The 25,781-nt window shown below is 44.7% G+C and overlaps 1 protein-coding gene across 4 annotated transcripts in view; it reads left to right on the forward strand.

Annotated features, from left to right (window-relative positions):
- ccz1 (CCZ1 homolog, vacuolar protein trafficking and biogenesis associated) overlaps nt 1–25,781 on the forward strand; it is a 64,667-nt gene that overhangs the window by 13,059 nt on the left and 25,827 nt on the right. For all 4 annotated transcript variants that reach the window (XM_063059373.1, XM_063059372.1, XM_063059375.1 and 1 more), the window contains 5 exons: nt 7,765–7,940; nt 10,083–10,164; nt 12,161–12,222; nt 13,417–13,528; nt 23,550–23,583. In XM_063059373.1, the coding sequence (XP_062915443.1) occupies nt 7,765–7,940; nt 10,083–10,164; nt 12,161–12,222; nt 13,417–13,528; nt 23,550–23,583 (466 nt within the window). The remainder of the gene's footprint in view (nt 1–7,764; nt 7,941–10,082; nt 10,165–12,160; nt 12,223–13,416; nt 13,529–23,549; nt 23,584–25,781) is intronic.

Below are 25,781 nucleotides of genomic sequence, written 5' to 3' on the forward strand. Positions count from 1 at the left end.
TCCTATCATTTCGGATCTCCCCCTCCCCCTCGCACTTTCGAATCTCTTACTAGCTCTTCCTTCAGTTAGTCCTGACGAAGGGTCTCGGCCTGAAACATCGACTGTACCTCTTCCTAGAGATGCTGCCTGGCCTGCTGCGTTCACCAGCAAATATCTAGTGTCTTGGTTAAAGATGAGGTGGAGAGTGTCAGGGAGGTGATTAGAGGAAGATCATTCAGCCTAATGTACCGGTGCAGAGAAAAAGCCAGCACAAAATGCTGGAGGAACAAGTCAAGCAGCGTCTATGGTGAGAAATGAAGAGCTAATGTTTCAGGCTAAGACCCTTCATCAATCAGTACATCCTGGTTGTTAGGCTAGATTACTGGAATGCACTCTTTACTGGCCTTCCAAAGCAATTTATCTGACAAACTTCCAACTCATTCAGGATACCTCTGCTAGACTTTTAACTAAAACCAGGATGAGGGAGCATATCACTCCCATCCTAGCTACTCTACATTCCCTTCCTGTGCCTTTTTAGAGTTGATTTTCAAGTTCATTTACTTGTTATTAAACCTTTCAATGGTCTGGGAACGGAGTGCATAACAGAATTGTTCTGTGTTTTACAATCCTGCTCAAACTCTCAGCTCTTCTTCCTCCAGTCTCTTAAATTTAAACAGTCTCCCTCAAACGATAATTGGCAGGTCAGCTTTTTTTTTGGAACTACACTCCTAAACTGTGGAACTCATGCCTAAAACTACAAGAGATGCAGACTCAGTTGGTACTTAAAAATGCCAGCTCAAACCTATTTATTTAATCTTGCTTTTGACTAACATCTTTTTGTCTTTTATTTTCTTGTTTGCACTTTATCCCATTGTAAACCACTTTGAACTATGCTATTGTATGAAAGGTGCTCTATAAATAAGGTATTATTGTTAAATGCAATAATTTTTGGCTATTGTGGTTGACTTTAGTTGTTAAGTGGGTTTGAAACCATACCAAGTGTCAAATGGGTTGAAATTCTACTGCTGAATTTTGTCTCTCCTCCCATGCAGGCTCCAGTATCCTTGTTCCCTTGTAGTTATCTCAGTCTGAATAATGGATGTTAGGATTAGTTTAACCATGAAACACGCTGCTAGGTAAATATCACTGAGATCTAACCCCTTTCGTATAACGTTTTAATGACGAGTTTAGCATTGCATTTTGATGACTTGTTTTGGAGCTGATCTGTCCGAACAAGTTTTATGTAGTTGCATTATCGGAATTGTATCTCTACAGTCTTAAGTTGAATGGCCCGTCTACAATCTTAAGTTGATTTGGAGTCACAGCATGGATACAGGCCCGTCAGCCCAACAAGTCCATGCTCACCTATTCACCTACTCACCGATTGCCAGTTTCAGACCATATTCCTCCATGTACCTGCCCAAGTGCTGCTTAAATGATACTATTATACCTGCCTCACTGCAACTTGTTCTGTTTGCTCACCAGCCTCGACATGGAAAAAGTTGCCCCTTGGGTCCCTTTTAAATCTTTCCTCTCTCACCCTAAGTCCATGTCCCCTAGTTTTGTGCTCCCCTATCCTGAGGAAAAGATTGTTGCCATCCACCTATCGATATCCTAAAGAATTTAAAATATTTGTATAAGCTCCCCCCTTGCTCTTCAAGGAATAAAGGCCCAGCCTGGCCAACCTCTCCTTATAACGGAGGCCCCTTAGTCCTCACAATATCCTCCTAAATCGTTTCTGCACTCTTTCCATTTTAACCACATCTTTCTCACAACGGGGTGACCAATGCTGCCTCACCAATGACTTGTACAATGGCAACCTAATTCAAGTTCAAGTTTAATTATCATTCATCCATACATGAATACAGCCAGATGACTTTCCACAGTAGTGACAAAGCTGCTTTCTTTAGCATGAGAACGAGTTTGTGATCCCGTTTTGTTCACACCTTTGATACTGTGGGCAATGTAAAATATGTTACCATCTGAAACACGAGTGTCTTCAAACCGTAAACCAGCGTCCTCAGAAACACCTTGTGCTGTTGGATATGGTACGAGTTCAGAGTGCCTCCTTGGTAGGCTGAGAGTGAACATCCTGAATTACTCCTCGGGGCCAAGGTGTAAAACACATTGCACATAGCGCACAACACATTGCACAAATAGTTGCAATTTGAGAAAAACAGTCATAAAAAGAAAAAATGATATAGCTGAAGTCCCTGAGTTTTCCTGGTCCAGCTTGTTCTTGCACTGAGTGAACACCAGAGGGCAGCACCAGTGGGAGCAGCCAGCAGCCAACCCAGTACAAAATCCAGCTCTGGCATCCGCCAGCAGGTGACTCCGAGGCATTAGGCCTTGTCTGCACAACAACCAAGGCAATACAGCTCTTCCACTGTTGGTCTCACCAGTGAACGGTGAGCAGGCTTGCAGTATTCTCTGTTCAATAAGGTCTTGCGATCACAATAAAAATGGCCGACGCCTATACTTCCCTGACTGATAGAGGCCAGCATGCTAAATGCCTTTTCCACCACTCTGTCTACCAGTGATGCTTTTGGTGAACTATGCACTCGTTCCCCTAGGTCCCTTTATTCCATTACACTCCCTAGTGCCCTACCATGTATAATTTGCCCCTTGCAGATTTGGCTTCCAAAGTGCATTACCTCACACTTACTGGTATTGAAATCCATGTGCCACTCCTTGGCCAATTTCCCTAACTGTTCAAGATATCCCTGTAACTGAAGGTTACAACAACCTTCTTAGTTTTCAACACACCTTCTAATGTGCCATCTGCAAACTTGCTGATCAAGCCCTATGAATTCATATCCAAATTATTTACATAAATAATGAATAACGAGGTTCCTAGCCCCAATCTCCGCGGCACACTGCGAGTCAGTTTTGAAAAGCAACCTTCAACCACCATCCTCTGCTTCCTACCTCCGAACTAACTTTGAATCTGCCTAGCTAACTCTCCAAGCGGGACCTTGTCAAAGGGTTTGCTAAAGTCCAGATAGACAACATCCACTGCTCTTCCCTCATCTACGCTTTTAATTGCCTCTTCAAAAAAGTAAAAGATTTATCATGCATGACTTCCCACTCTCTCTTCCCACTTTACTCTTTGGAGAGAAGGAGGATGAGAGGAGACATGATAGAGGTGTACAAGATAATAAGAGGAATAGATAGAGTGGATAGCCAGCGCCTCTTCCCCAGGGCACCACTGCTCAATACAAGAGGACATGGCTTTAAGGTAAGGGGTGGGAAGTTCAAGGGGGATATTAGAGGAAGGTTTTTTACTCAGAGAGTGGTTGGTGCGTGGAATGCACTGCCTGAGTCAGTGGTGGAGGCAGATACACTAGTGAAGTTTAAGAGACTACTAGATAGGTATATGGAGGAATTTAAGGTGGGGGCTTATATGGGAGGCAGGGTTTGAGGGTCGGCACAACATTGTGGGCTGAAGGGCCTGTACTGTGCTGTACTATTCTATGTTCTATGTTCTCAGACTCTGTCCATCTAAATGCTAGATGCTTCTATCCCTCAGAATTCCCTGGCTTGTCCTAGCTCCCCTTAAACAGCGTTAGCCTACGCCCAAGAATGGAAAAGCCTACAAAAGTTTCAGGTACAGCCCCGTCCATCACAGATGAAGCCCTCCCCACCATTGAGCATATCTACAAGGAGGGCTGTTATCAATACTCATAAATGTCTGTGGTCACATAACCAGGACCTGTGATATGCACCAGCTGCTGATAGGACCATCCCATGGCTTCACATGACCCTGACTGGAGTGGCAAAGCAGATGCTATTCCTCGCCCAAGGGTGGACTGGAGGCTAGTGGAGGGAAGGGCGCCTTCTACCTCCTTTGGTAGAGACGTATCTCCACCCCATTAGGGTAAACCCATGCAAAGTTGTGGGACCAGAAAATACAGCTGGTCAGGTGCTGAGAGACTGTGCGGCCCAACTAACAGGTCTTAATGCACGTCTTTAATATCCAGAAGACCTTAAGATATAGGAGCAGAATTAGACCTTTTGGCCTATCAAATCTGCTTCACCATTTCATCATGGCTGATCTGTTTTTCCTCTCAGCCACAATCTCCTGCCTTCTCTCCATATCCCTTCATGCCCTCACCAATCAAGAATATATTAACCTCTGCCTTAAATATACATAAAGACTTGGCCTCCATGGCTGCCTATGCCAAAGGATTCCAGAGATTCACCACTCTGGCTAAAGAAGTTCCTGCTCATATCCATTCAAAAGGATGCTCCTCTATTGTGAGGCTGTGTCCTCTGGTCTTGGACTCTCCCACCATAGGAAACATCCTCCCACTTTCAAATCTCTTACTGTCTCTTCTTTCATTTGGTCCTGACAAAGGGTCTCGGCCTGAAATGTCGACTGTGCTTCTTCCAATGGATGCTGCCTGGCCTGCTGCGTTCCACCAGCATTTTGTGTGGGGAGCATTGTAATGAATCTTGTATAATGTTGCAATTAAATAATTCATTGGAACTGACAGGGAGACAATTTTAAAATTATTTCCTCACCCTTTTATTTAAACACAAATGTATTTCAATATAAAATACACTCGGTAGCCACTTTGTTGGGTACAGAGGTGGAACCCAGTGTGCTCTTCTGCTTAGCCTATCCACTTCAAGGTTTGTCGTGTTGTATGTTTAGAGATGGTCACTGTTGTAACAGGGGTTATTTGACTTATCAGCTTGAACCAGTCTAGCCATTCTCCTCTGTCTTCTCTCATTAACAAGATGTTTTTGCCCATGGAACTGCTGCTCACTGGATTATTTTTTTTTGTTTTTGCACCATTCTCTGTAATTTTAAAAGCTGTTGTGCGTGGAAAATCCCAGGAGATCAGCAGCTTCTGATATCTTTTGACAACAACAATCACTTTATGGTCAAAGTCTCTTGGATCACATTTCTTCCCCATTCTGATGTTTGGTCTGGACAACAACTGAACCTCTTGACCATGTCTGCGTGCTCTTATGCAGTGAGTTGCTGCCACATGATTGGCTGATTAGATATTGCATTAATGAGCAGGAATACATGTATACCTAATAAAGTGGTCACCTAATAAAGAGTTTATATTTAATATAAAATGCAGCCAATGGCAGGATTGTGTTGCCTGCTTTTGGTAACATTTTAACTTGGTGCAGATGCAGTTCAAGAGTGAGAAAGTTGCACTCAGTGGCCACTTTATTAGGTACACCTGTCCACCGGCTCATTAATCGAAATATCTAATCAGCCAATCATGTGGCAGCAACTCAGTGCATAAGCGCACACAGACATGATCAAGAGATTCAGTTATTGATCAGACCAAACATCAGAATGAGGAAGAAATGTGATCTAAATAGCTTTGACCATGGAGTGATGGTTGGTGCCAGATGGGGTGGTTTGAGTATCTCAAACTGTTGATCTCCTGGGATTTTCATGCACAGCAGTCTCTAGAGTTTATAGAGAAGACTGGTATGAAAAGCAAAAAAAAAAATCTAGTGAGCGACAGTTCTGTGAGCGAAAACCCCTTGTAAATGAGAGAGATCAGAAGAGAATGACCAGACTGGTTCAAGCTGACAGTAACTCAAATAACCACGTGTTACAACCGTGCTGTGCAGAAGAGCGTCTCTGAATGCAGAACACTTTGAAGTTTTGAAGTGAATGGCTGCAGCAGCAGAAGCCTGCATTGGGTTCCACTCCTGTACCTAACTGGGTGGCCACTGAGCTTATGTTGCAAGTTTATAAAACCGGTTTGGCTGCCTCTGGAGTACCACTTTCACTTCTGGTTGCCCCATCGCAGGAAAGATGTGCACGTTTGAGAGGGTGCAGAGGTTGTTCACCAGGATGCTGCCTGGATTAGTTCAGGCTCGGGGACAGCTATATTCCACTGTAAGGCCCCACTATTCGTACATAGATCGTGGAAAGGGTCTTCAGTTTCAAGTTTTTGGGGATGAACATCACAGAGGAGCTCTCTTGGTCCAACAACAACCACAATAGTATGGAAGGCACAGCAGCGGCTATAATACCTGAGGTGCTTAGGGAGAGCTAATCTGCCCCAAAATTTGCTGGCCAACTTTTATGGATGTGCGATAGAGAGCATACTGACACATGTGGAATGACAGGTTGGTACTCTAGCTGCAGCAGGGCAGATCACACAGTACTCCAACGGGTGATTAGGATGGCTCAGCACATCAGTGGGACTCGACTACCGGACCTGGAGACAATCTACAACTGCCAATGCCTATGGCACTCGTAACCTCAGTAAAGAGCCATCCCACCCCGAGCACTGTGTGATCAATCTCCTGCCATCTGTTGGGAGATACAGAAACAGCTTAGCCAAGACAAAGAGACTGAAAACCAGCTCCTTCCTGAGGGCTGCTGTGCAGCTGAATAACGTTACCCCCAGCTTGTCAATGGCCTTTCAGTGTCATGGACTATCAAAGTCACTTGTTGCATGTACATATGGGCGTTTCTTTAAATTTAAGCCGCACCGCAAGCTTTGTAGAGATCTGTTTTGCACAGACTGGAGTAGCACAGCAATTTCATTGTCTCGAGCAACAACAAAGTTCTGTTCTATTCTATGTAAGAATATTGAATGATTCTCTAGTATGATAAGATGAGCTCTTGACTTCACCATTTACCAGTTATGATCTTACTTTATCATCGGCCTTACTTTCTCTGTACCTGTTACACTTTATTCTGCATTGTTATTGTTTTACCTTGTTCTGCCACAATGCACTGTATGATTTGTGTGAACAGTATGCAAGAAAAGTTTTACTGTATCTCAGTACAGTGACAATAATCAACCAATTCCAGTACCAATTTTCTGATGCTAAGGTTGACTGCCATACTTCCTGCAACCCAGCACTGGTGTCTTGCCAGTCAGTGGCGTAGGGATGTAGCTGGTAACACAGGTCAGTCCTGGTCACTGGCGTGGTCCGTGCAGAGTTTGTATGTTCTCCCTGTGGTCATAAGAGTACACTGGTTCCCTCCCACATCCCAAAGGCAGGTGGGCCCCTTACTTGAGAAACGATGTGCTAGCATTGCAAAGGGTCCAGAGGAAGTTAACGAGAATAATCCCAGGAATGAAAGGGTTAATGTATGAGGTGCGTTTGATGGCTCGGGGCCTTTACTCACTTGAGTTAAGCTGAAGGGGGATCTCATTCCATATTCGATAGGATGCAAAGGCCTAGGTGGACTGGATGTGGAGAGGATGTTACCTATAGTGTGGATGTGCAGGACCAGAGGCATAGCCTCAGAATGGATGAGGAAGAATTTCTTCAGCCAGGGGGTGGTGAATCTGTGGAATTGATTGCCATAGACGGCTGTTGAGGCCAAGTCATTAGATATATTTAAAGTGGAGGTTGAAAAGTTCTTGATTAGTCAGGGTACCAAAGGTTATTGGGAGAAGGCAGGAGAATGAGATTGAGAGGGATAACAAATCAGCCACAGTTGAGTGACGGAGCAAACTCGATGCACTGAATGGTCTCATTCTTCTTTGGCCGGTTAACTTCCTAACCATAAGACAATGTAAATTTCCTCAAGTACATTAGGTGAGGGGATATAATCTGGGACGTGAGGAGATGGTTAATGGGAAGCAGGTAGTGCGAACAGGTGGTTGGTGGTTCACATGGACTCGATGGACCGAATGGTCTGTTTCCATGCTTTATGATCCTACCTGTGGAACAGGTTTGAGGCGCCTCTATCCTAAAGTAGAACTGGGGGGAAAATCTGTTTGTAAGGGATATGTGAGAGAAAGTGTGTCTGAACTGTGCGTTTTGGTGTTCGTTCTCCATCAGTACTTACAGACGTTGCATCTTCAGTCGTGTGACCTGCTAGATGTGTTTGGGGGAATCAGTTTCTTCCCCTTGGATAAGATGACATACCTGAAAATCCAGTCGTTCGTCAACAGGATGGAGGAGAGCCTAGATCTGGTCAAGTACACTGCTTTCCTGTACAACGATCAACTGATCTGGTAGGTCCCTCCTTGTCTGCCATCAGTTTGGTTTGGTGTGTAAGCCTTTGCAATCTATATCACAGAAGAAGACCATACAACATATGAACCGTTCAGCCCATTTCAGTCTGTTCTCCCATTTGATCTTGGTTGATTAATTATCCCTCTCAACCCCATTCACCTGCCTTCTCCCTGTAACCTTTGACACCTTGACTAATCAAGAACCTGTTAAACTCCACTTTAAATAAACCAATGACTTGGGCCACCACAAACTGTCTGTGGCAACGAATTCCACAGATTCACCACATTCTGGTTTAAAAAAAATTCCTCCTCGTATGTTTCAAAGGGATGCCCTTGTATTCTGAGGCCCGTTCCTAAACTCCCCCCACTATTGGAAACATCCTGTCATCCACTGTATCTAGGCCTTTCAATATTCGATAAGTTTCAAAGAGATTCCCCCCCCCACCCCCATTCTTCTAAACTCCAACGAATACAGGCCCAGAGCCATCAAATGCTCCCCATATGCTAATTCTTTCATCCCAGGATAATTCTCATTTAACCTCTTCCGGACCCTCTCCTATTCCAGCACATTCTTTCTTAGATAAGGTGCCCCAAACTGATCCCTACTGCAAATGCAGGCTGACCAATGCTTTACATCCTTGCTTTTATATTCAAGTCCTCTCCAAATGAATGCTAACATTACATTTGTCTTTCTTACCACTGATTCAATCTTGCAAGTTAACCTTTAGGGACTCCCTTTGAATTCGCGCCCCACTTGGAGTATAGTCTTCTACACCTTTGTTCCTTCTCCCAAAGTGCATGACCACACACTTCCCTATGCTGCATTCCACCTGCCACTTCTGAGAGAATAAACAGCAGCGGGCACTAGGACCCAGGAGGACTGGGTATGTTGGACTACGGCGAAGTGTGCATTTTCTGCCCTCTATCTGCTGGAGGATTCAAGAGGATGGGTTGGCCAAATGGTCCTTGTGTCACTCCGTGACACTAAGTTGTAGGCACGACCCTCTCGTGTCCTTACAGAATCTATGTTGACACTTTAGGGCAAGACTGTGGGTGGGGTGTATTGTCAGGGTGTTGGGTTTTGTTTACAGCATTAATCTGCGAGAGAATATGTGAGATTCTGTTGTTCTATTGATTGGCCTTGATTAATCATTGATCGACTAATAATTTCTTCAGGATACCTGGAGTATTGTGTTAAATTCTGGTTGCCTCATTATAGGAAGGACGTGGAAGATTTGGAGAGGTTGCGGAGGAGACTTACCAGGATGCGGCCTGGATTAGAGAGCATGTCTTATGAGGAGAGGTTGAGCAAGTCAAGCTTTTCTGTTTGGAGCGAAGGAGGATGAGAGGTGACCTGATAGAGGTGTACGAGAGGCATTGATAAAGTGGACAGACAGACTTCTTTTTCCCAGGGTGGAAATGGGTAACACAAGGGGGCATAACTCTAAGGTGCTTGGAAGAAAAGATGGGGGGTGGATGTCAGGTAGGTTTTTTGTGCAGAGTAGTGGGTGTGTGAAATGTGCTACTAGGGGTAGTGGTAGAAGCAGATACACTGGGGACATTTAAGAGACTTTTGTATAGGCTTATGAGTGAAAGAAAATTGGAGGGCTATGTAGGAGGGAAGGGTTAGACTAATCTTCAAGTAGTTTAAAGGGTCAGCACAACATTGTGGGCTGAAGGGTCTGTACTGTGCTATACTGTTCATTGTTGAATGATGGTCTTTTCCACAGGATAGAGGAGACCAAAGCTGAGGAGTGTAGGTTTAGGGCAAGAGGGGAAAGATTTAAAAGGGAACTGAGAGGTAATGTTTTCATGTAGAGGGTAGTTGAGTATATGGAATGAGCTGCCACGGAAAGTACAAAAGTATCATTTTAAGAAGCACTGGGATAGGTGCAGTACACAGGCGAGGATTACAGGAACACAGGATTAAATGGATGGACACTAGTTAGTATGAACTAGATGGGCTGAAAGGTCTATATCTATGCTATAGCTCTATGACCTCATTGCTGTGTGTGGAATCTTGCTATGCTGAAGATTTAACATTCACTAGGCTTCAGAATACTTCCTGGATTGGTAAGGCATCCTTGGATGTTTCGGGCATGTGAGAGATGGTATAGAAATGCAAGCCTTTCTTTCTTATAGGAGCGGACTGGAGCAGGACGATATGCGGATCTTGTACAAGTATCTCACGACATCGCTCTTCCCGAGGCAGCTGGAGCCCGAGGTATTTCCAGAAGGTCGTCAGTCTGTATCTAATGGAGAGGGGGGAATCACCTTAAAATTAGATGCTGGTGACTTATGGAAGATGGTTGACCATGAGAGACAGTGAGTGCCCAACCAAAAGCCCTTCTTACTCTGGGAAAAGTGGTTGTGGCAGGGGATGTTAAACCGATCACCAAGCTGTTCTTGGTTCAGAATCAGGAGTTAACCCACAAGGGAGTGAAGTGGTTTAATGATCTGGTCCCGTCAGAAGCTTCATCTTTGTAGAGTCATAAAGCACAGAAACAGGCCCGTTGGCCCATCTGGTCGATGCCAAACTGTTGCTGCCTAGTCCCATCAACCTGCACACTGTCCATGGCCCTCCATGCCTCTTCCATCAATATAGCTGTCCAGATTCCTCCTAACTGTTGAAATCAAACTTTCTCTGGTAGCTCGTTTCACACTCTCACCACCCTCTGAGTGAGGGAGTTTCCCCTCAGGTTCCCCGTAAACATTTCACCTTTCACCCTTAATCTGTGACCCGTAGTTCCAGTCTCGCCCAAACTCAGTGGAAAAAACCTCTCATTTACTCTATCTATATCCCTCATAATTTTGTATCTAATGCCCCTTATTCTCCTACACTCCAGGGAAAAATATCCTGCCTGTTCAACTTTTCCCTATAATTCAGGCCCTCGTCTCAGCAGTATCCTTGTAAATTTTCTCTGTATTCTTTCAACCTCATTGATAGCTGTCCTTTCTATTTGAGTGATCCTTTTTTTTTGCTTCTTACGGATTTGGCAGCTACATCGATGGGAAAGATTTAAGACAATGCCATAAGAGAATTAGGCCATTTGGCCCATTGAGTCTGCTCCACCATTCCATCATGGCTGATTTACTATCCCTCAACTCAATTCTTCTGCCGTCTCCTGGAAACCTTTGATGCCCTGAGTAATCAAGAACCTGTCAACCACTGCTTTAAATATATCCAATGATGTGGTCTCCACAGCTGTCTGTAGCAATGAATTCCACAGATTCACCACCCTCAGGCTAACGAAATTCCCCATCATTTCTGTTCTAAAGGGCTGACCCTCCCTCTGGCCCTAGACTCCCCTACGAGAGGAAACATCCTCTTTACATCCACTCTAACTAGACATTTAAAAATTCAATAGGTTTGAGTGTTATCCCCTGTCATTCTTCCAAACTCCAGTGAGTACAGGCCCAGAGCCATCAAACACTTGGTTTATGGGCCAAATGCAGGCAAGTGGGACTAGCTCAGGTTGGCATGAGTTGAAGGCCCTGTTCCAGTGCTGTATAACTTGTGAGAGTTGCTAAAGGGTGGAGGAATGATGTTTTATGTATTTCCACTGATGTATAAAGAAGCCATTTCAGTCCATGCTGGTCCTTGAACCAATTCCATTAGCTCAACGTACAGAAATGTAATAAGCAGAATGCCCGAACAGTGGCAATCGCATGTATACTGACCTTCACTGCCTTGCTGTAGCTGAACAAGAGTATTTACAGACTTCTGTCCCAGTGATCCGCTCGGAACAAAGTTGGGGCACCAGAGTAGCACAGCTCAGAGCATCAGGATTCTGCGCAGCCTGTAAGGAGTTTGTACGTCCTCCCCATCTCCACGTGTGTTTCTTCCTTATGCTCTGGTTTTCTCCCACAGTCCAAAGACGTCCCGGTTAATTGATCGTTGTAAATCGTCCTGTGATTAGGTTGGGGTTAAATAGGTGGGTTGCTGAACGCTGTGGCTCATCGGATTAGAGGGGCCTGTTCCCTGCAGTATCTCTAAAGAAATAAATACCCAGAGAATTGTCACCCTGTGTATGTGCGACCCGACCATCACTGCCCAGAATCCTGCCCAGCCCAGGTTCCTGTGAGAGAGTGACTTGTTAACCTGCCCCCTCCCCTCCGTGGTAAAGGAGTTCATTGTTCAAGTATGAGTAATTGTGAATAGATTACAATAATGAGCGCAGTTGTGCCTTATGACTATGTTCTTCTCTCTTTGCCTTCAGCTGATTGGCCGTGATTCGCCGGGAAGAGGAGGGATCGCAGGAAGCCTTAACCACTACGGCAGGTATAGCTTACACCCCGTAGTTTTGTATACCTCCATCATATCTCCCGACAGTCTCCCATGCTCAGACCCAGTGATAAACCAATAGATCATATGAGAAACATGAATTATACAGTTTTTACAAGAAAAAAAACAATTAGAACATTAAAAAAAATATATCAAAGTAAGTCTATCTTAGTACAAAGTGATTAAAGTGGTCAGTGTTGCTCTGCTGTGGTAATGATCAAGGTTGTACCAATTGGTTCAAGACCAGAATGGTTGAAGGGAAGTAGCTGTTGTTGAACCTGGTGATATGGGATTTCAGGCTTCTGTACCTCCTGCCTGAGATGGCATGGTCCCAATGGTGGTGATTTTTCATGGATGTCACTTTCTCTAGGCATTGTCCCTGTCGATACCAACAGTGGTGGGGAGAGATGTGCCCGTGATGACTATGTTACCATAGCCCAATTTCCCTGGCTTACACAAAAATCCATCCAACTGTGTCTTAAATATATTTAATCAGGTGGCCTCTCTGTTTCCCTAAATTCACAAATTCACCATGCTCTTTTGGGGGGGGGGGGGTGGAGGACAGTTTCTCCTCATTATTGTCCTAAATATATTTCCCTGAATCTTGAGGCTCTGTCTCTTGGTTTTAGTCTTGCTTACCAGTGGAACAACTTTCCTGCCTCCATCTTATCAATCACTTTCTTAATCTTATACATGTGTTTGTATAAGATCCCTTCTCATTCCTTGGCACGAGATAAGGAACTGTTGTGTGCTTGTTCTTGCAGAAACATGGCTCTAGGACGTCATCTATCTTCAGGCCACACTCAGGGACATCAGTTAACATTTTTTTTTGTGACTGTTGCTGCTATCATAACTATGTGTTGTGTGTGGCTGTCTGTGCTCTGTTTTGCACCCTAGTCCCAAAGGAACAGTTCTGTTTAGCCGTATACATGTGCAAGGTTGAATGATAATTAAACTTTAACTAGAGGTGTATAGTCCAATGGAAAATTTGCAGCAGCATCACAGGTGCGTGGGTACAGACAACAACAGAACATAAATTATACATTAGATTATACCTTGTGGGGGAAAAATAGTGGCACTCGGTACACGCATTTGTCAAAGGCAGCTGTGTTTGTACTTTCTTCAGCAGCAATCTCTTGTTTGGCATCTTATAGAAGGGGTCTAATAGCCAAGGTGTTTGCCTTTTCTCAGGTTTCTCACTGGCCCATACAACGTCAACGATCCAGAACTTGCAGTGCGGTTTCCCAGGATCTTTGTTAATACAGAGAGCACCTATGAAGAATTGCACTTAATTGTCTACAAGGTGAGGCCAGCCTGCTGTCAGCGTATCCCACACAATCTATGAGTAAATAAATTGCACAAGGCGCATTACACCATGATTAGCATCAATCAATTAAATCATACAGCACTGAAACAGGCCTTTCTGCCCATCTCTTCCATGCTGAGCTGGGTTCCTTCCTGTGCAAGTCCTGAATACAGAGTTATTGGCAGGATTCATAGATCACTGGAGAACAGAGGAATCTCAGGGATGATATCTATAGATCCCTTGGTTGCAGTGCAAATTGACAAAGTGGTTAAGAAAGTGTGTTGACTTTCATTAGTTGGAGGACTGAGTTTAAGAACTGCAAGGTAATGTTGCAGCTCTGTAAAGCCCTGGTTAGACCACACTTCTAGTATTGTGTTCAGTTCTGGTCACTTCATTATAGGAAGAATGTGGAAGCTGTAGAGAGGTTTTTGGAGAGAGCTTTAGAGATGATGAGAGGCATTGATAGAGTGGACAGCCAGAGACGTCTTCCCTGGGCAGAAAGGAATGATGGGGGGGGGGGGAGGGGGATTAACTTTAGTGTTTGGAGGAAAGTATAGGGAGATGTCAGTGGAAAGTTTTTTAGTGTGATGGCTGCATGGAATGGATGACAGACACATTAAGGACATTTTAGCTAGGCATGTGGATGGAAGGTTATGTGGGAGGGAAGGGTTAGATTGATAATTGAGTAGGTTAAAGAGTCAGCACGATATTGTGGGCAGAAGGGCACACGTTCTAACATGCACAGGAACTCAGCAAATCAGGCAGCATCCATGGAGGGAAACACAGTCAACATTTTGGGCTGAGTCCATTCACAGGACTGGAGTGGAAGGGGGCAGAAGCCAGAAAAAGAAGGGAGGGTTGGAAGGGAGCGAGTACAAGCTGGGGAACATGGACCCTTGCCAGCTATAAGCAGTTGGAAGTAAAATAGGAAAAAAGGGTAAATGGTTGGGGACATTCCTGCTACGGTGGACTGTCATATTTCCTACGAACTACAACGCACAGAGGCGATCACTGATATAAAGCAGTGTGCTCTGGGTCAGTATGTACTATTGGCTGCATAGCATCCACACCAGGACCACCAGACTTCAAACAGTGACTTTCCCCAAGCAGTAAGGCTGATCAACACCTCCACCCACTAACTCCACCACTACTTTATTATTTCCTGTCAGTTACCTTGTCTACAGGCTAGCGTCACTTTATGGACATACAATCGATCTATGTATATAAGCTAAATTATGTATTTATATTTATTGTGTTTTTCATTCTTTGCGTTTTTTGTGCTGCATCAGATCTGGAGTAATGATTATTTCATTCCCCTTTACTCTTGTGTGCAAGAAATGATATTAAACAATCCTGAATTTGTAATAAAATACATTCTTTGCCCCCTCCCTCCACTCTGAGGTTGCCTTGAGGTCAATATGTACTGCTGTATGTGAAGATAAATTATTTGCCCCCTCCATTCTTGGCGTTGTCCTGTGGTACTTCACGTGCACCAACACATGATGAACTGCTGCGTGCTTGCAGAAATGTGGCTCCAGGACACCATCAGTCTAGAGCCCATGACACCCAGGGATTTGAGCTACATTATTTTTTTGTGATTGTTTTTATGTGCTTTGTGCTGTGTGTGACTGTTGATACTGTGCTTTGCACCTTGGAACTGGAAGAACGTTACTTTGTTTGGCTGTATCCATGTGTATGGTTGAATGGCAATGAAACGTGAGCATGAACATACAGGTGAAGTTGCTGCAGTAATACACATCAAAGTTGCTGGTGAACGCAGCAGGCCAGGCAGCATCTATAGGAAGCGGTACAGTGGACGTTTCAGGCCAAGACCCTTCGTCAGGAGTCTCGGCCCGAAATGTTGACTGTACCTCTTCCTATAGATGCTGCCTGGCCTGCTGCGTTCACCAGCAACTTTGATGTGTGTTGCTTGAATTTCCAGTATCTGCAGATTTCCTGGTGTTTGCTGCAGTAATGTTTACATAGAAACATAGAAACATAGAAAATAGGTGCAGGAGTAGGCCATTCGGCCCTTCGAGCCTGCACCGCCATTTATTATGATCATGGCTGATCATCCAACTCAGAACCCAGCCTTCCCTCCATACCCCCTGACCCCTGTAGCCACAAGGGCCATATCTAACTCCCTCTTAAACATAGCCAATGAACTGGCCTCAACAGTTTGCTGTGGCAGAGAATTCCACAGATTCACCACTCTCTGTGTGAAGAAGTTTTTCCTAATCTCGGTCCTAAAAGGCTTCCCCTCTATCCTCAAACTGTGACCCCTCGTTCTGGACCTCCCAACATCGGGAACAATCTTCCCGCATCTAGCCTGTCCAATCCCTTTAGGATCTTATACGTTTCAATCAGATCCCCCCTCAATCTTCTAAATTCCAACGAGTACAAGCCCAGTTCATCCAGTCTTTCTTCATATGAAAGACCTGCCATCCCAGGAATCAATCTGGTGAACCTTCTTTGTACTCCCTCTATGGCAAAGATGTCTTTCCTCAGATTAGGGGACCAAAACTGCACACAATACTCCAGGTGTGGTCTCACCAAGGCCTTGTACAACTGCAGTAGTACCTCCCTGCTCCTGTACTCGAATCCTCTCGCTATAAATGCCAGCATACCATTCGCCTTTTTCACCGCCTGCTGTACCTGCATGCCCACTTTCAATGACTGGTGTATAATGACACCCAGGTCTCGTTGCACCTCCCCTTTTCCTAATCGGCCACCATTCAGATAATAATCTGTTTTCCTATTTTTGCCACCAAAGTGGATAACTTCACATTTATCCACATTAAATTGCATCTGCCATTGCCCACTCACCCAACCTATCCAAGTCACCCTGCATCCTCTTAGCATCCTCCTCACTGCTAACACTGCCACCCAGCTTCGTGTCATCCGCAAACTTGGAGATGCTGCATTTAATTCCCTCATCCAAGTCATTAATATATATTGTAAACAACTGGGGTCCCAGCACTGAGCCTTGCGGTACCCACTAGTCACCGCCTGCCATTCTGAAAAGGTCCCGTTTATTCCCACTCTTTGCTTCCTGTCTGCTAACCAATTCTCCACCCACACCAATACCTTACCCCCAATACCGTGTGCTTTAAGTTTGCACACTAATCTCCTGTGTGGGACCTTGTCAAAAGCCTTTTGAAAATAAAAATATACCACATCCACTGGTTCTCCCCTATCCACTCTACTAGTTACATCCTCAAAAAATTCTATGAGATTCGTCAGACATGATTTTCCTTTCACAAATCCATGCTGACTTTGTCCGATCATTTCACTGCTTTCCAAATGTGCTGTTATCACATCCTTGATAACTGACTCCAGCAGTTTCCCCACCACTGACGTTAGGCTAACCGTCCTATAATTCCCCGGTTTCTCTCTCCCTCCTTTTTTAAAAAGTGGGGTTACATTAGCCACCCTCCAATCCTCAGGAACTAGTCCAGAATCTAACGAGTTTTGAAAAATTATCACTAATGCATCCACTATTTCTTGGGCTACTTCCTTAAGCACTCTGGGATGCAGACCATCTGGCCCTGGGGATTTATCTGCCTTCAATCCCTTCAATTTACCTAACACCACTTCCCTACTAACATGTATTTCACTCAGTTCCTCCATCTCACTTGACCCTCTGTCCCTTACTATTTCTGGAAGATTATTTATGTCCTCCTTAGTGAAGACAGAACCAAAGTAATTATTCAATTGGTCTGCCATGTCCTTGCTCCCCATAATCAATTCACCTGTTTCTGTCTGCAGGGGACCTACATTGGTCTTTATCAGTCTTTTCCTTGTTACATATCTATAAAAGCTTTTACAAGCTGGTTTTTCACAAGAAGACCCCAGCAGGGCCACAACAGTCTTATGCTTCAGTTGCACTGTCCCCTGGATCAGCAGGCATTTCGCTGATATTTTTTTTAACATAACATAATGTTGCAGAGAATATTTTTAATACGATTTCACTCAGAAGAACTAAGCTGCATTTCAAAACCAGTTTTCACAGCTTTCGGTCTTTGAGGTACTTTGAGGAGTGTGGTTGTTGCTTTAAGGTAGGGAATGTAATGCATATAAATCAGAATCAGATTTATTATCACTGTATACAGCATTGTGCAAAAGTCTTACACATACATATAGCTGTGTGTGTATGTGTGATATATACATAGTACTGTATATTTGTGAAATTAGTTGTTTTGCAGCAGTGCATTGCAAAGCATAAAAATTACTATAAATTACAATAAGAATCTATAAAAATAAATAAGTTGCACAAAAAGAGGGAGAAATAGTGAGGCAGTGTTCAAGCTTTTGTTGTCTGTTCAGAAATCTGGCGGCTGAGGGGAAGGAGCTGTTCCTAAAACATTGAGTGTGAGTCTTCAGGCTGTGTTACTTCCTCCCTGATGGTAGTGACAAGAAGACATGTCCTGGGTGGTGAAGGTCCTTCATGATGAATGCCACCACCTTGAGGCATCGCCTTGACAAGATGTCCTCGGTAATGGGGCGTCTCGTGCTCGTGGTGCATCTGGCTGAGTCTGCAACCCTCTGTAGCTTCTTCCGATCCTGTGCAGTGGCCCCTTCGTTCCCGGTGGTGATGCTCTCCATGGTTTGTCTGTAGCAATTTGCTAGAGTCTCTGATGATAGACCAAGTCCCCTCAATCTCCTAATGAAGTATAGCCGCTGATGTAATCGCATGGATGTGAAGCTCCCACGAACAACCACTTGTCAGCTGAGCAGATCATCTACAGTGGGGATAATGTGTGAAGCAGAACTCTGTGTCAGAGTACCCAGACAGCTCTGCTTCTCTCAAGCAACACACATCAAAGTTGCTGGTGAACGCAGCAGGCCAGGCAGCATCTCTCGGAAGAGGTACAGTCGACGTTTCAGGCCGAGACCCTTCGTCAGGACTAACTGAAGGAAGAGCTAGTAAGAGATTTGAAAGAGGGAGGGGGAGATCCAAAATGATAGGAGAGACAGGAGGGGGAGGGATGGAGCCAAGAGCTGGACAGGTGATAGGCAAAAGGGATATGAGAGGATCATGGGACAGGAGGCCCAGGGAGAAGGAAAAGGGAGTGGGGGGGAACTCAGAGGATGAGCAAGGGGTATAGTCAGAGGGACAGAGGGAGAAAAAGGAGAAAGAGAAAAAGAATGTGTGTATATAAATAAATAACAGATGGGGTATGAGGGGGAAGTGGGGCATTAGCGGAAGTTTGAGAAGTCAATGTTCATGCCATCAGGTTGGAGGCTACCCAGACGGAATATAAGGTGTTCTTCCTCCAACCTGAGTGTGGCTTCATCCCTTGCCCATCCTCTAGGTTTCCCCCTCCCCCTTTTCTTTCTCCCTGGACCTCCTGTCCCATGATCCTCTCATATCCCTTTTGCCTATCACCTGTCCAGCTCTTGGCTCCATCCCTCCCCCTCCTGTCTTCTCCTATCATTTTGGATCACCCCCTCCCCCTCCCACTTTCAAATCTCTTACTAACTCTTCCTTCAGTTAGTCCTGACGAAGGGTCTTGGCCCAAAACATCGACTGTACCTCTTCCTAGAGATGCTGCCTGGCCTGCTGCGTTCACCAGCAACTTTGATGTGTGTTGCTTGAATTTCCAGCATCTGCACATTTCCTCGTGTCTGCTTCTCTCAATCCTATTTGTTGGAACGATGCCTCTTAACATTGAGGCTTCTCCCTGGGAGTCTGCATGGATTCTATCCACGTGCAGTTCAGGGGTGTGTTGGGGGGGGGGCGGAGGTGCGGTTGTGTGTTGATAGTTGATGCTATGATTTTCTGAGGGACAGGTGGACTCTGCCAGGTCCCAAGTTATTTTTGGTCTTGTGTAATATGGCAAGTGTTAAATATTTAACAAGGAACTGGAAACAATCATAAATTCGCAGTAAGTACAATCTTGTGTAAATGAGTCTTATCCGTGTTCATTGTGATGCAGTCAAAACAAATAAGCGATAATAATTCGATACCACCGCAGGGCCCTTTTTTTTTAAATTAATCTGATTGATGGGTGTATTGTTCGAGGAACTGAGAAATGTCTTTGCTGCTCCATTTGTTTGCGAACAATGGTAACTGATCTGGGTTAGCTCATTAGATGGTATCGGATAAACCGACCACAGAACCCCTAAGTAACACAATGAATGCATAGTATACTACGGCAAAAAAACAGGCCATTCAGCCCATCCAGGCCATGACAGCCTGATCCACCTAGTTCCATGTTCCTGCACCTGGACCATATCCCTCCCAAGCATTCTCATCCACGTACCTATCCAACCTTCTCTTAAATGTTACAATTGAACCCATGTCTACCACTCCGTCCACACTTACATCTCCCTTGAGCGAAGAAGTTCCATCTTGAACATTTCACCTTTTACCTTACACCTCTGACCTCAAATTCTAGTCTCACCCACCCTGAAGGGGGAAAACCCTACATGAATTCACCCTGTATATACACCTCATTAATTTTGTGTACCTCTACCAACTCTCTCCTCATTCCAGTTTAAGGTGGAGCAGCTGATGATGTGCAACAGCTTACTAGTAGTTTGAAAGTAAAGGAATTCAATTAAAACCATCATTAATAACACTTTTTAAGTAAATTGTGATAAACTATCACTGCAAGCAATGAGGAAGTGAACGAAGGCAAAGCAAATTCACAGAATGTGCCCTGCAAAATCAACGCACTTGGAGTTGGAAGCATGCTGGTTGGAGTGAATGATTCGGAGTGGAGAAGATGGGACAGAGGAGTTCTGATGCCCGACCAACTAACCCAGGCATGAGAGTGGATCGCTCTAAGCTGCAAGCTGAATTGGAGAAATCAAGAACGGCTTCTTTGGCGGCGAAATCAAGTGTCTGAAGCAAGTCGAAGGGCGGTGTGTTCCAAGGCCCAGAGCGACTCACTGCGGTGAGACCCAGGTCCTAATGCGGGGTACAATTCACTGCTTGGACAACCAACACCTTGGCTTTCCCGTCTGTGTGGGCCAGCATTTAGAAAGTCGGGCAAGGTTGGATCGCTCTGGGCACTGAGCTGATTTGATGAGGTTGGGAATGGCTCCTTCAGTGAAATCTAGGCCCGGAGCAATTCGCCAGTGATGCTGCGTGGGTACCAGTGCGAGGTTCAGTCAATTTAAATGCCAGCCCAGATAGTGTGAGGGCTTCTCTCTCTGCAATGCTAAGGCTGTGAGACTGGCCCTGACTGCTATGCTTCGTGTCTTCAAATTTTGTGGTGATTTACCTCGCTAATATGATCAACTGAATACCATGTCTTTGGACCTACTCTAAGCATTTGGATCTAAGCACTCAGTGCTGTTGTTGCTCACTTCTATTGTTTTGTGGGTTTTTTTCTCTATAGGCACGGGGGTGGGGGGGGTTGGTCTTATTTTTGTTAATTGGGTTCTTTTGGGTTCCTTGCTTTGTTGTGGCTGTCTGTAAGCAAACAAATCTCAAGGTTGTATACATTCTTTGATAATAATTGCACTTTGAAACTCACTCTCCTGAGCTCCAGGGAATAAAGTCCTAACCTATTAAATATTTCCCTATAACTCAGTTCTTCAGGTCCCAGCAACATCCTTGTAAATTTTCTCTGCTCTCTTTCAAGCTTATTGATATCTTTCCTGGAGGTAGGTGACCACAATTGTGGCCACACATTCTGTCACCAACATAAGATGCCCACGACGTTCAGCAGAACGACAAAACAAGCCCGCAAGATCCTCCCACCTATGCAATCACTTGCATGCACGTGCACACACAGAGACCTCCAATCCCAGGACAGGCCCGTCAGATTCATCACTATCAAGCGAGGGAGGAATATGTAGATTAAAAGGTGAGATGAGGAGGATAGTAGAGAAGAAACGGGAGAGAGATGTTCTCACCTGAAGGGACTGGGGTTCAGGAATGAGTAAGGAGAGCAGGACCTGAGTGCATTTAAAAGCCTTGAGGTTCCTACATCGAGCAAAGGACAAAGTCGCAGCTCAAAAGACGATCAGATTATGAAGTGATTCACTTTGGAAGGTCGAATTTGAAGGCAGAGTACAAGGTTAAGGATGGGATTCTTAGCAGTGTGATGGAACAGAGGAATGTTGGGGTCTACATCCATCAATCTCTCAAAGTTGCTGCACAAGTTGATCAGGTGGTGTATGGTGTGCTGGCCTTCATTACTTGAGGGATTGAGTTTGAGCTGTGAGGTCATGTTGGAGCTCTACGGAACTATGGAGTATTGTGTTCAGTTATAAATCTACAGAAGTTGGAGATCCAAGCACACACACAAAATGCTGGAGGAACTCAGCAGACCAGGCACAGCATCTATGGAGAAGAGTACAGTTTCGGGCTGAGACCCTTTGGGGGGGGTGGGGGGGAGCTGAAGAGTATTGTGTTCCGTTCTAGTTGCCTCATTATAGGAAGGATGTAGAAGTGTTGGAGAGGGTGCAGAGATTTACCAGGATGCTGCCTGGATTAGAGAGCATGTCTTATGAGGAAAGGTTGGGTGAGCTAGGGCTTGTCTCTTTGGAGCGAAGGAGGATGAGAGGTGACTTGGTAGAGGTGTACAAGATGATAAGAGGCATCGATGATAGCTGGAGATGTTTTCCCAGGCCAGAAATAGCTAATAGAAGAGGACATAATTTTACGGTGATTTGAGAGAAGTCAAAGGTAGGGTTTTTACCAGAGAGTGGTAGGTGCGTGGAACTCACTTGAATTTTTTTTCTTAAACGTGGTCTGAAAACTGCATGCCACTTTAAATTTACATTATATAAAAGAAAATTCCAACTACGTGGCAACAAAGGCTATGTGCTTGGGAGCATTTCAGTCACTGCTTGGCTGTGGACCTGTGCAGCTTAGTGGGAACAGTACTGCCAGGAGTGGTGGTAGAGACAGATAGGTTAGGGATATTTAAAAGATTCTTGGATAGGCAGATGGATGATAGAAAAATGGAGGGCTATGTTGGAGGGAATGGTTAGATTGGTCTTAGAGCAGATGGGCCAAAGGGCCTGTACTGTGTTGTAATTTGCCAGTAACATGATGGTGTGCTTGGTCGCAGCAGCCTCTCCGGGTCCAACAAATGGTGCGAATGTGTGTCGTAAGCACTTTTCTTGTTATTTCAAGACTCTGTTGGATGTTGTTAATGTAGAATACTCCGGTTCACTAGTTCATTGGCAAGGCCAACAGTGGGGGAGCTGCGTGGTCTCAGTTGATGCTCAGACTAGGCCTTCACACCGCGCCAACACCTGTTACAGCCACTCGGGGAGGAAGCAATGGGGGGAGAGAACAAAGGCGAAGCAGGCACACTAGAACTGGTGCTGGGATTGGGTCTGGCCCCGTGGGCCGGCTCTCCCTTCGGTGCTCCTTTCCAGTGTTGTTCACTCCCTGGAAGACAAGCTGATTTGTGGTCGTCTGCGGCTGACCCAGTGTAAGGTGAGGAACCGCTACGTACTGGTTCTTGCAGAAACATGGCTACAGGACAACATCCCATGCACCATCAATCTTCAGGCCATACTGCTCTGGGACTTGCGCTAACATTATTTTGTGACTATGTGCTGTATTGTAAATATGTGTGTTGTGTGACTGTATGTACTGTTTTGCAGCTTGACCCCAGAGGAATGATGTTTCATTGAGCTGTATGCAGTACATGAGTATGGTTGAATGAAAATCGAACCTGAAAGTTCTATGTCCTAGAGAGCCTTTGTTTTTCTGGTGCACACAAGATGGGGACATATGGCCTCCTATGCCAGAAATCTCTGAGATTATTCTGAGATTTTCACTGTTTTCCTTGAATTTTCTAGAATCTTTGTGTCATTGAAGTGGATCATGTAAGCAAAGTTCAGCTGACAAACATAACAGAGCAACAAAAGGAAAGATCAATTAATCTGGCACATATTTCAAAGGACATTTTGTATTAACTCTACAGTTTCTGTTTCAGTTTATTTTTTTTTAAAAACTATTTGCAGATATGCCATTTTATCCTTGTATTGCTGCTTTTGTTTTAAATGTAAAATTTTATAAAATGTGTTTGGTTTGTTCTTCCAGGCGATGAGCGCAGTGGTGTGTTTCTTGATTGACGGTAAGTGGCCCCGTTTCACATTATTTGTAGATAAGGACATCTTAATTTCCAATGTTCCGTTATTGATCAGTTCCTAGTACGATAAGATGGACTCTTGACCCCTCAACCTGCCTCGTTGTGACCTTGCACCTTATTGCTTGCGTGCACTGCACACTCTCTCTGTAACACTTCATTCTGCATTCTCTTTGTGTTTTCCCTTGTACTATCTCAGAATACTAATATGATGAAATGATCTGCATGGATAGAGTCACCAGCACAGAAATAAGCCCTTCAGCCCATCTATTCCATGCCGAACTAATATTTTGCCTGGTCCCAGTGATCTGTATGTGTACCATAGTCCTCCTACCCCTCCCATTCACATACTTGTCCAAACTTATTTTGAATGTTGAAATCGACCAACATCCACCACTACCCTTGCTAGCTCACTCTCACCACCCAGGACATGCTCTCTTCTCGCTGCTGCTATCAGGAAGAAGTTGCAGGAGTCTCAGGACTCACACCACCAGGTTCAGGAATAGTTATGCCTCTCAACCATTAGGCTCTTGAACCAGGGAGGGTAACTGCACTCAACTTCAGTTGCCCCATCACTGAACTGCCCCTCCCAAACAATGGATTTACTTTCAAGGATTCTTCACCTCATTCTCAGTATTTATTGCTTAGTTTTTTTTATTTTGTTTTCTGTTTGCACAGTTTGTTGTCTTTTGCACACTGGTTATCTGCCCCGTTGAGTGCAGTTTTTCATTGATTCTGTTATGGTTATGGATATATTGAGTATGCCTGCAAGAAAATGAATCTCGGGTTTGTACATGGTGACTTGTATGTACTTTGGTAATAAACTTACTTTGAACTTTGAAACCTCCAGGTGATGAAGTGCCTCTCGAGTTTTCTTTAACCATTTTACCTTTCACCCTTTCAACCCATGACCTCTAGTTCTAGTCACACCCAACCTCAGTGGAGGAAGCTTGCTTGCATTGACCCAATTTATACCCTGTGCAAAATGAACGCACTGTACCTTGGTACATGTGGCAGTAATAAACCAAGTTACTAATTAATTCTCAAATTTACCCTGATAAACAGATGACAAACACTAAAATGATTTCTCAATTTTGGACTCTCCCTTCCACACTGCGTCATTTGATTTATTTCCTGAAACTTTCTGGGTTTTTCACCTAGGTTGTTCATATAACGCGTTGATCACTCTTGGAAGAAGAATTACTTGACATTGGACTATTCTCACCTTTACTGATCTACAGTATTGTGCAAAGGCTTGAGCACATATCTGTAGCTAGCGTTCCTAAGACTTGCGTAGTACTGTATTTGTCAACATGGAGCGGAGAGTGAGTTTGTAAACCTGGCCAGTTTAGGGATGTGGGAAATGGCGAGGGTCGAGCGCCATGAGATATCGGACAGGTGGCAGAGGAGTGCCCCAGGCAAAGGTATAGATACACCCAGCCCTGAGACACCAGGCAAGGTCATTTGATTCCAAACAATTGGTTTATTGATCATTACTGAATGTGTCTCTGGTGCTTCCCGTTCCCTCCCCTCTCCCTTTTCCTTTTCCCAACTATGATTCCCCTCTCCCTGTCCTTTCCCACTCTTGATCCACAATAGAAACCCATATCAGAATCAGATTTATCATCACTCACACGTAATGAAATTTGTTTTTTTGGCAGCAGTACAGTGCAATACATAAAATTACTACAGTACTGTGCAAAAGTCCTAGGCACCCTGGCTGTATATATGTGCCTAAGACTCTTGCACAGTGCTGTATGTCTCGGTACCTTGGATTTAAGTCCTCTTTTTGCTCTGATCTCTACTTGTTACTTGGCTCATCATCCAGTGAGTGCATGAACACCCCGCCAGGAGTGGTGACACAGGCAGATACGTTAGGGACATTAAGAAACTCTTGGGTAGGTACATGAATGATAGGAAAACGGAGGGAAGTAAGGGTTACAACATACATCAAAGTTGCTGGTGAACGCAGCAGGCCAAGCAGCATCTATAGGAAGAGGCGCAGTCGACGTTTCAGGCCGAGACCCTTCGTCAGGACTAACTGTAGGAAGAGTGAGGGTTAGATTGATTTTGGAGTGGGGTGAAGGATGGGTAACATCATGGGCTGAAGGGCTCGTACCATACTGTACTGTCCCCCTCAATTCTATTGCAGGTCAGTGGGACTAGGCAGAAAATGGTTCGGCACA

The sequence above is a fragment of the Mobula hypostoma genome, chromosome 9, assembly GCF_963921235.1.
Source record: "Mobula hypostoma chromosome 9, sMobHyp1.1, whole genome shotgun sequence".
Classification (NCBI taxonomy): domain Eukaryota; kingdom Metazoa; phylum Chordata; class Chondrichthyes; order Myliobatiformes; family Myliobatidae; genus Mobula; species Mobula hypostoma.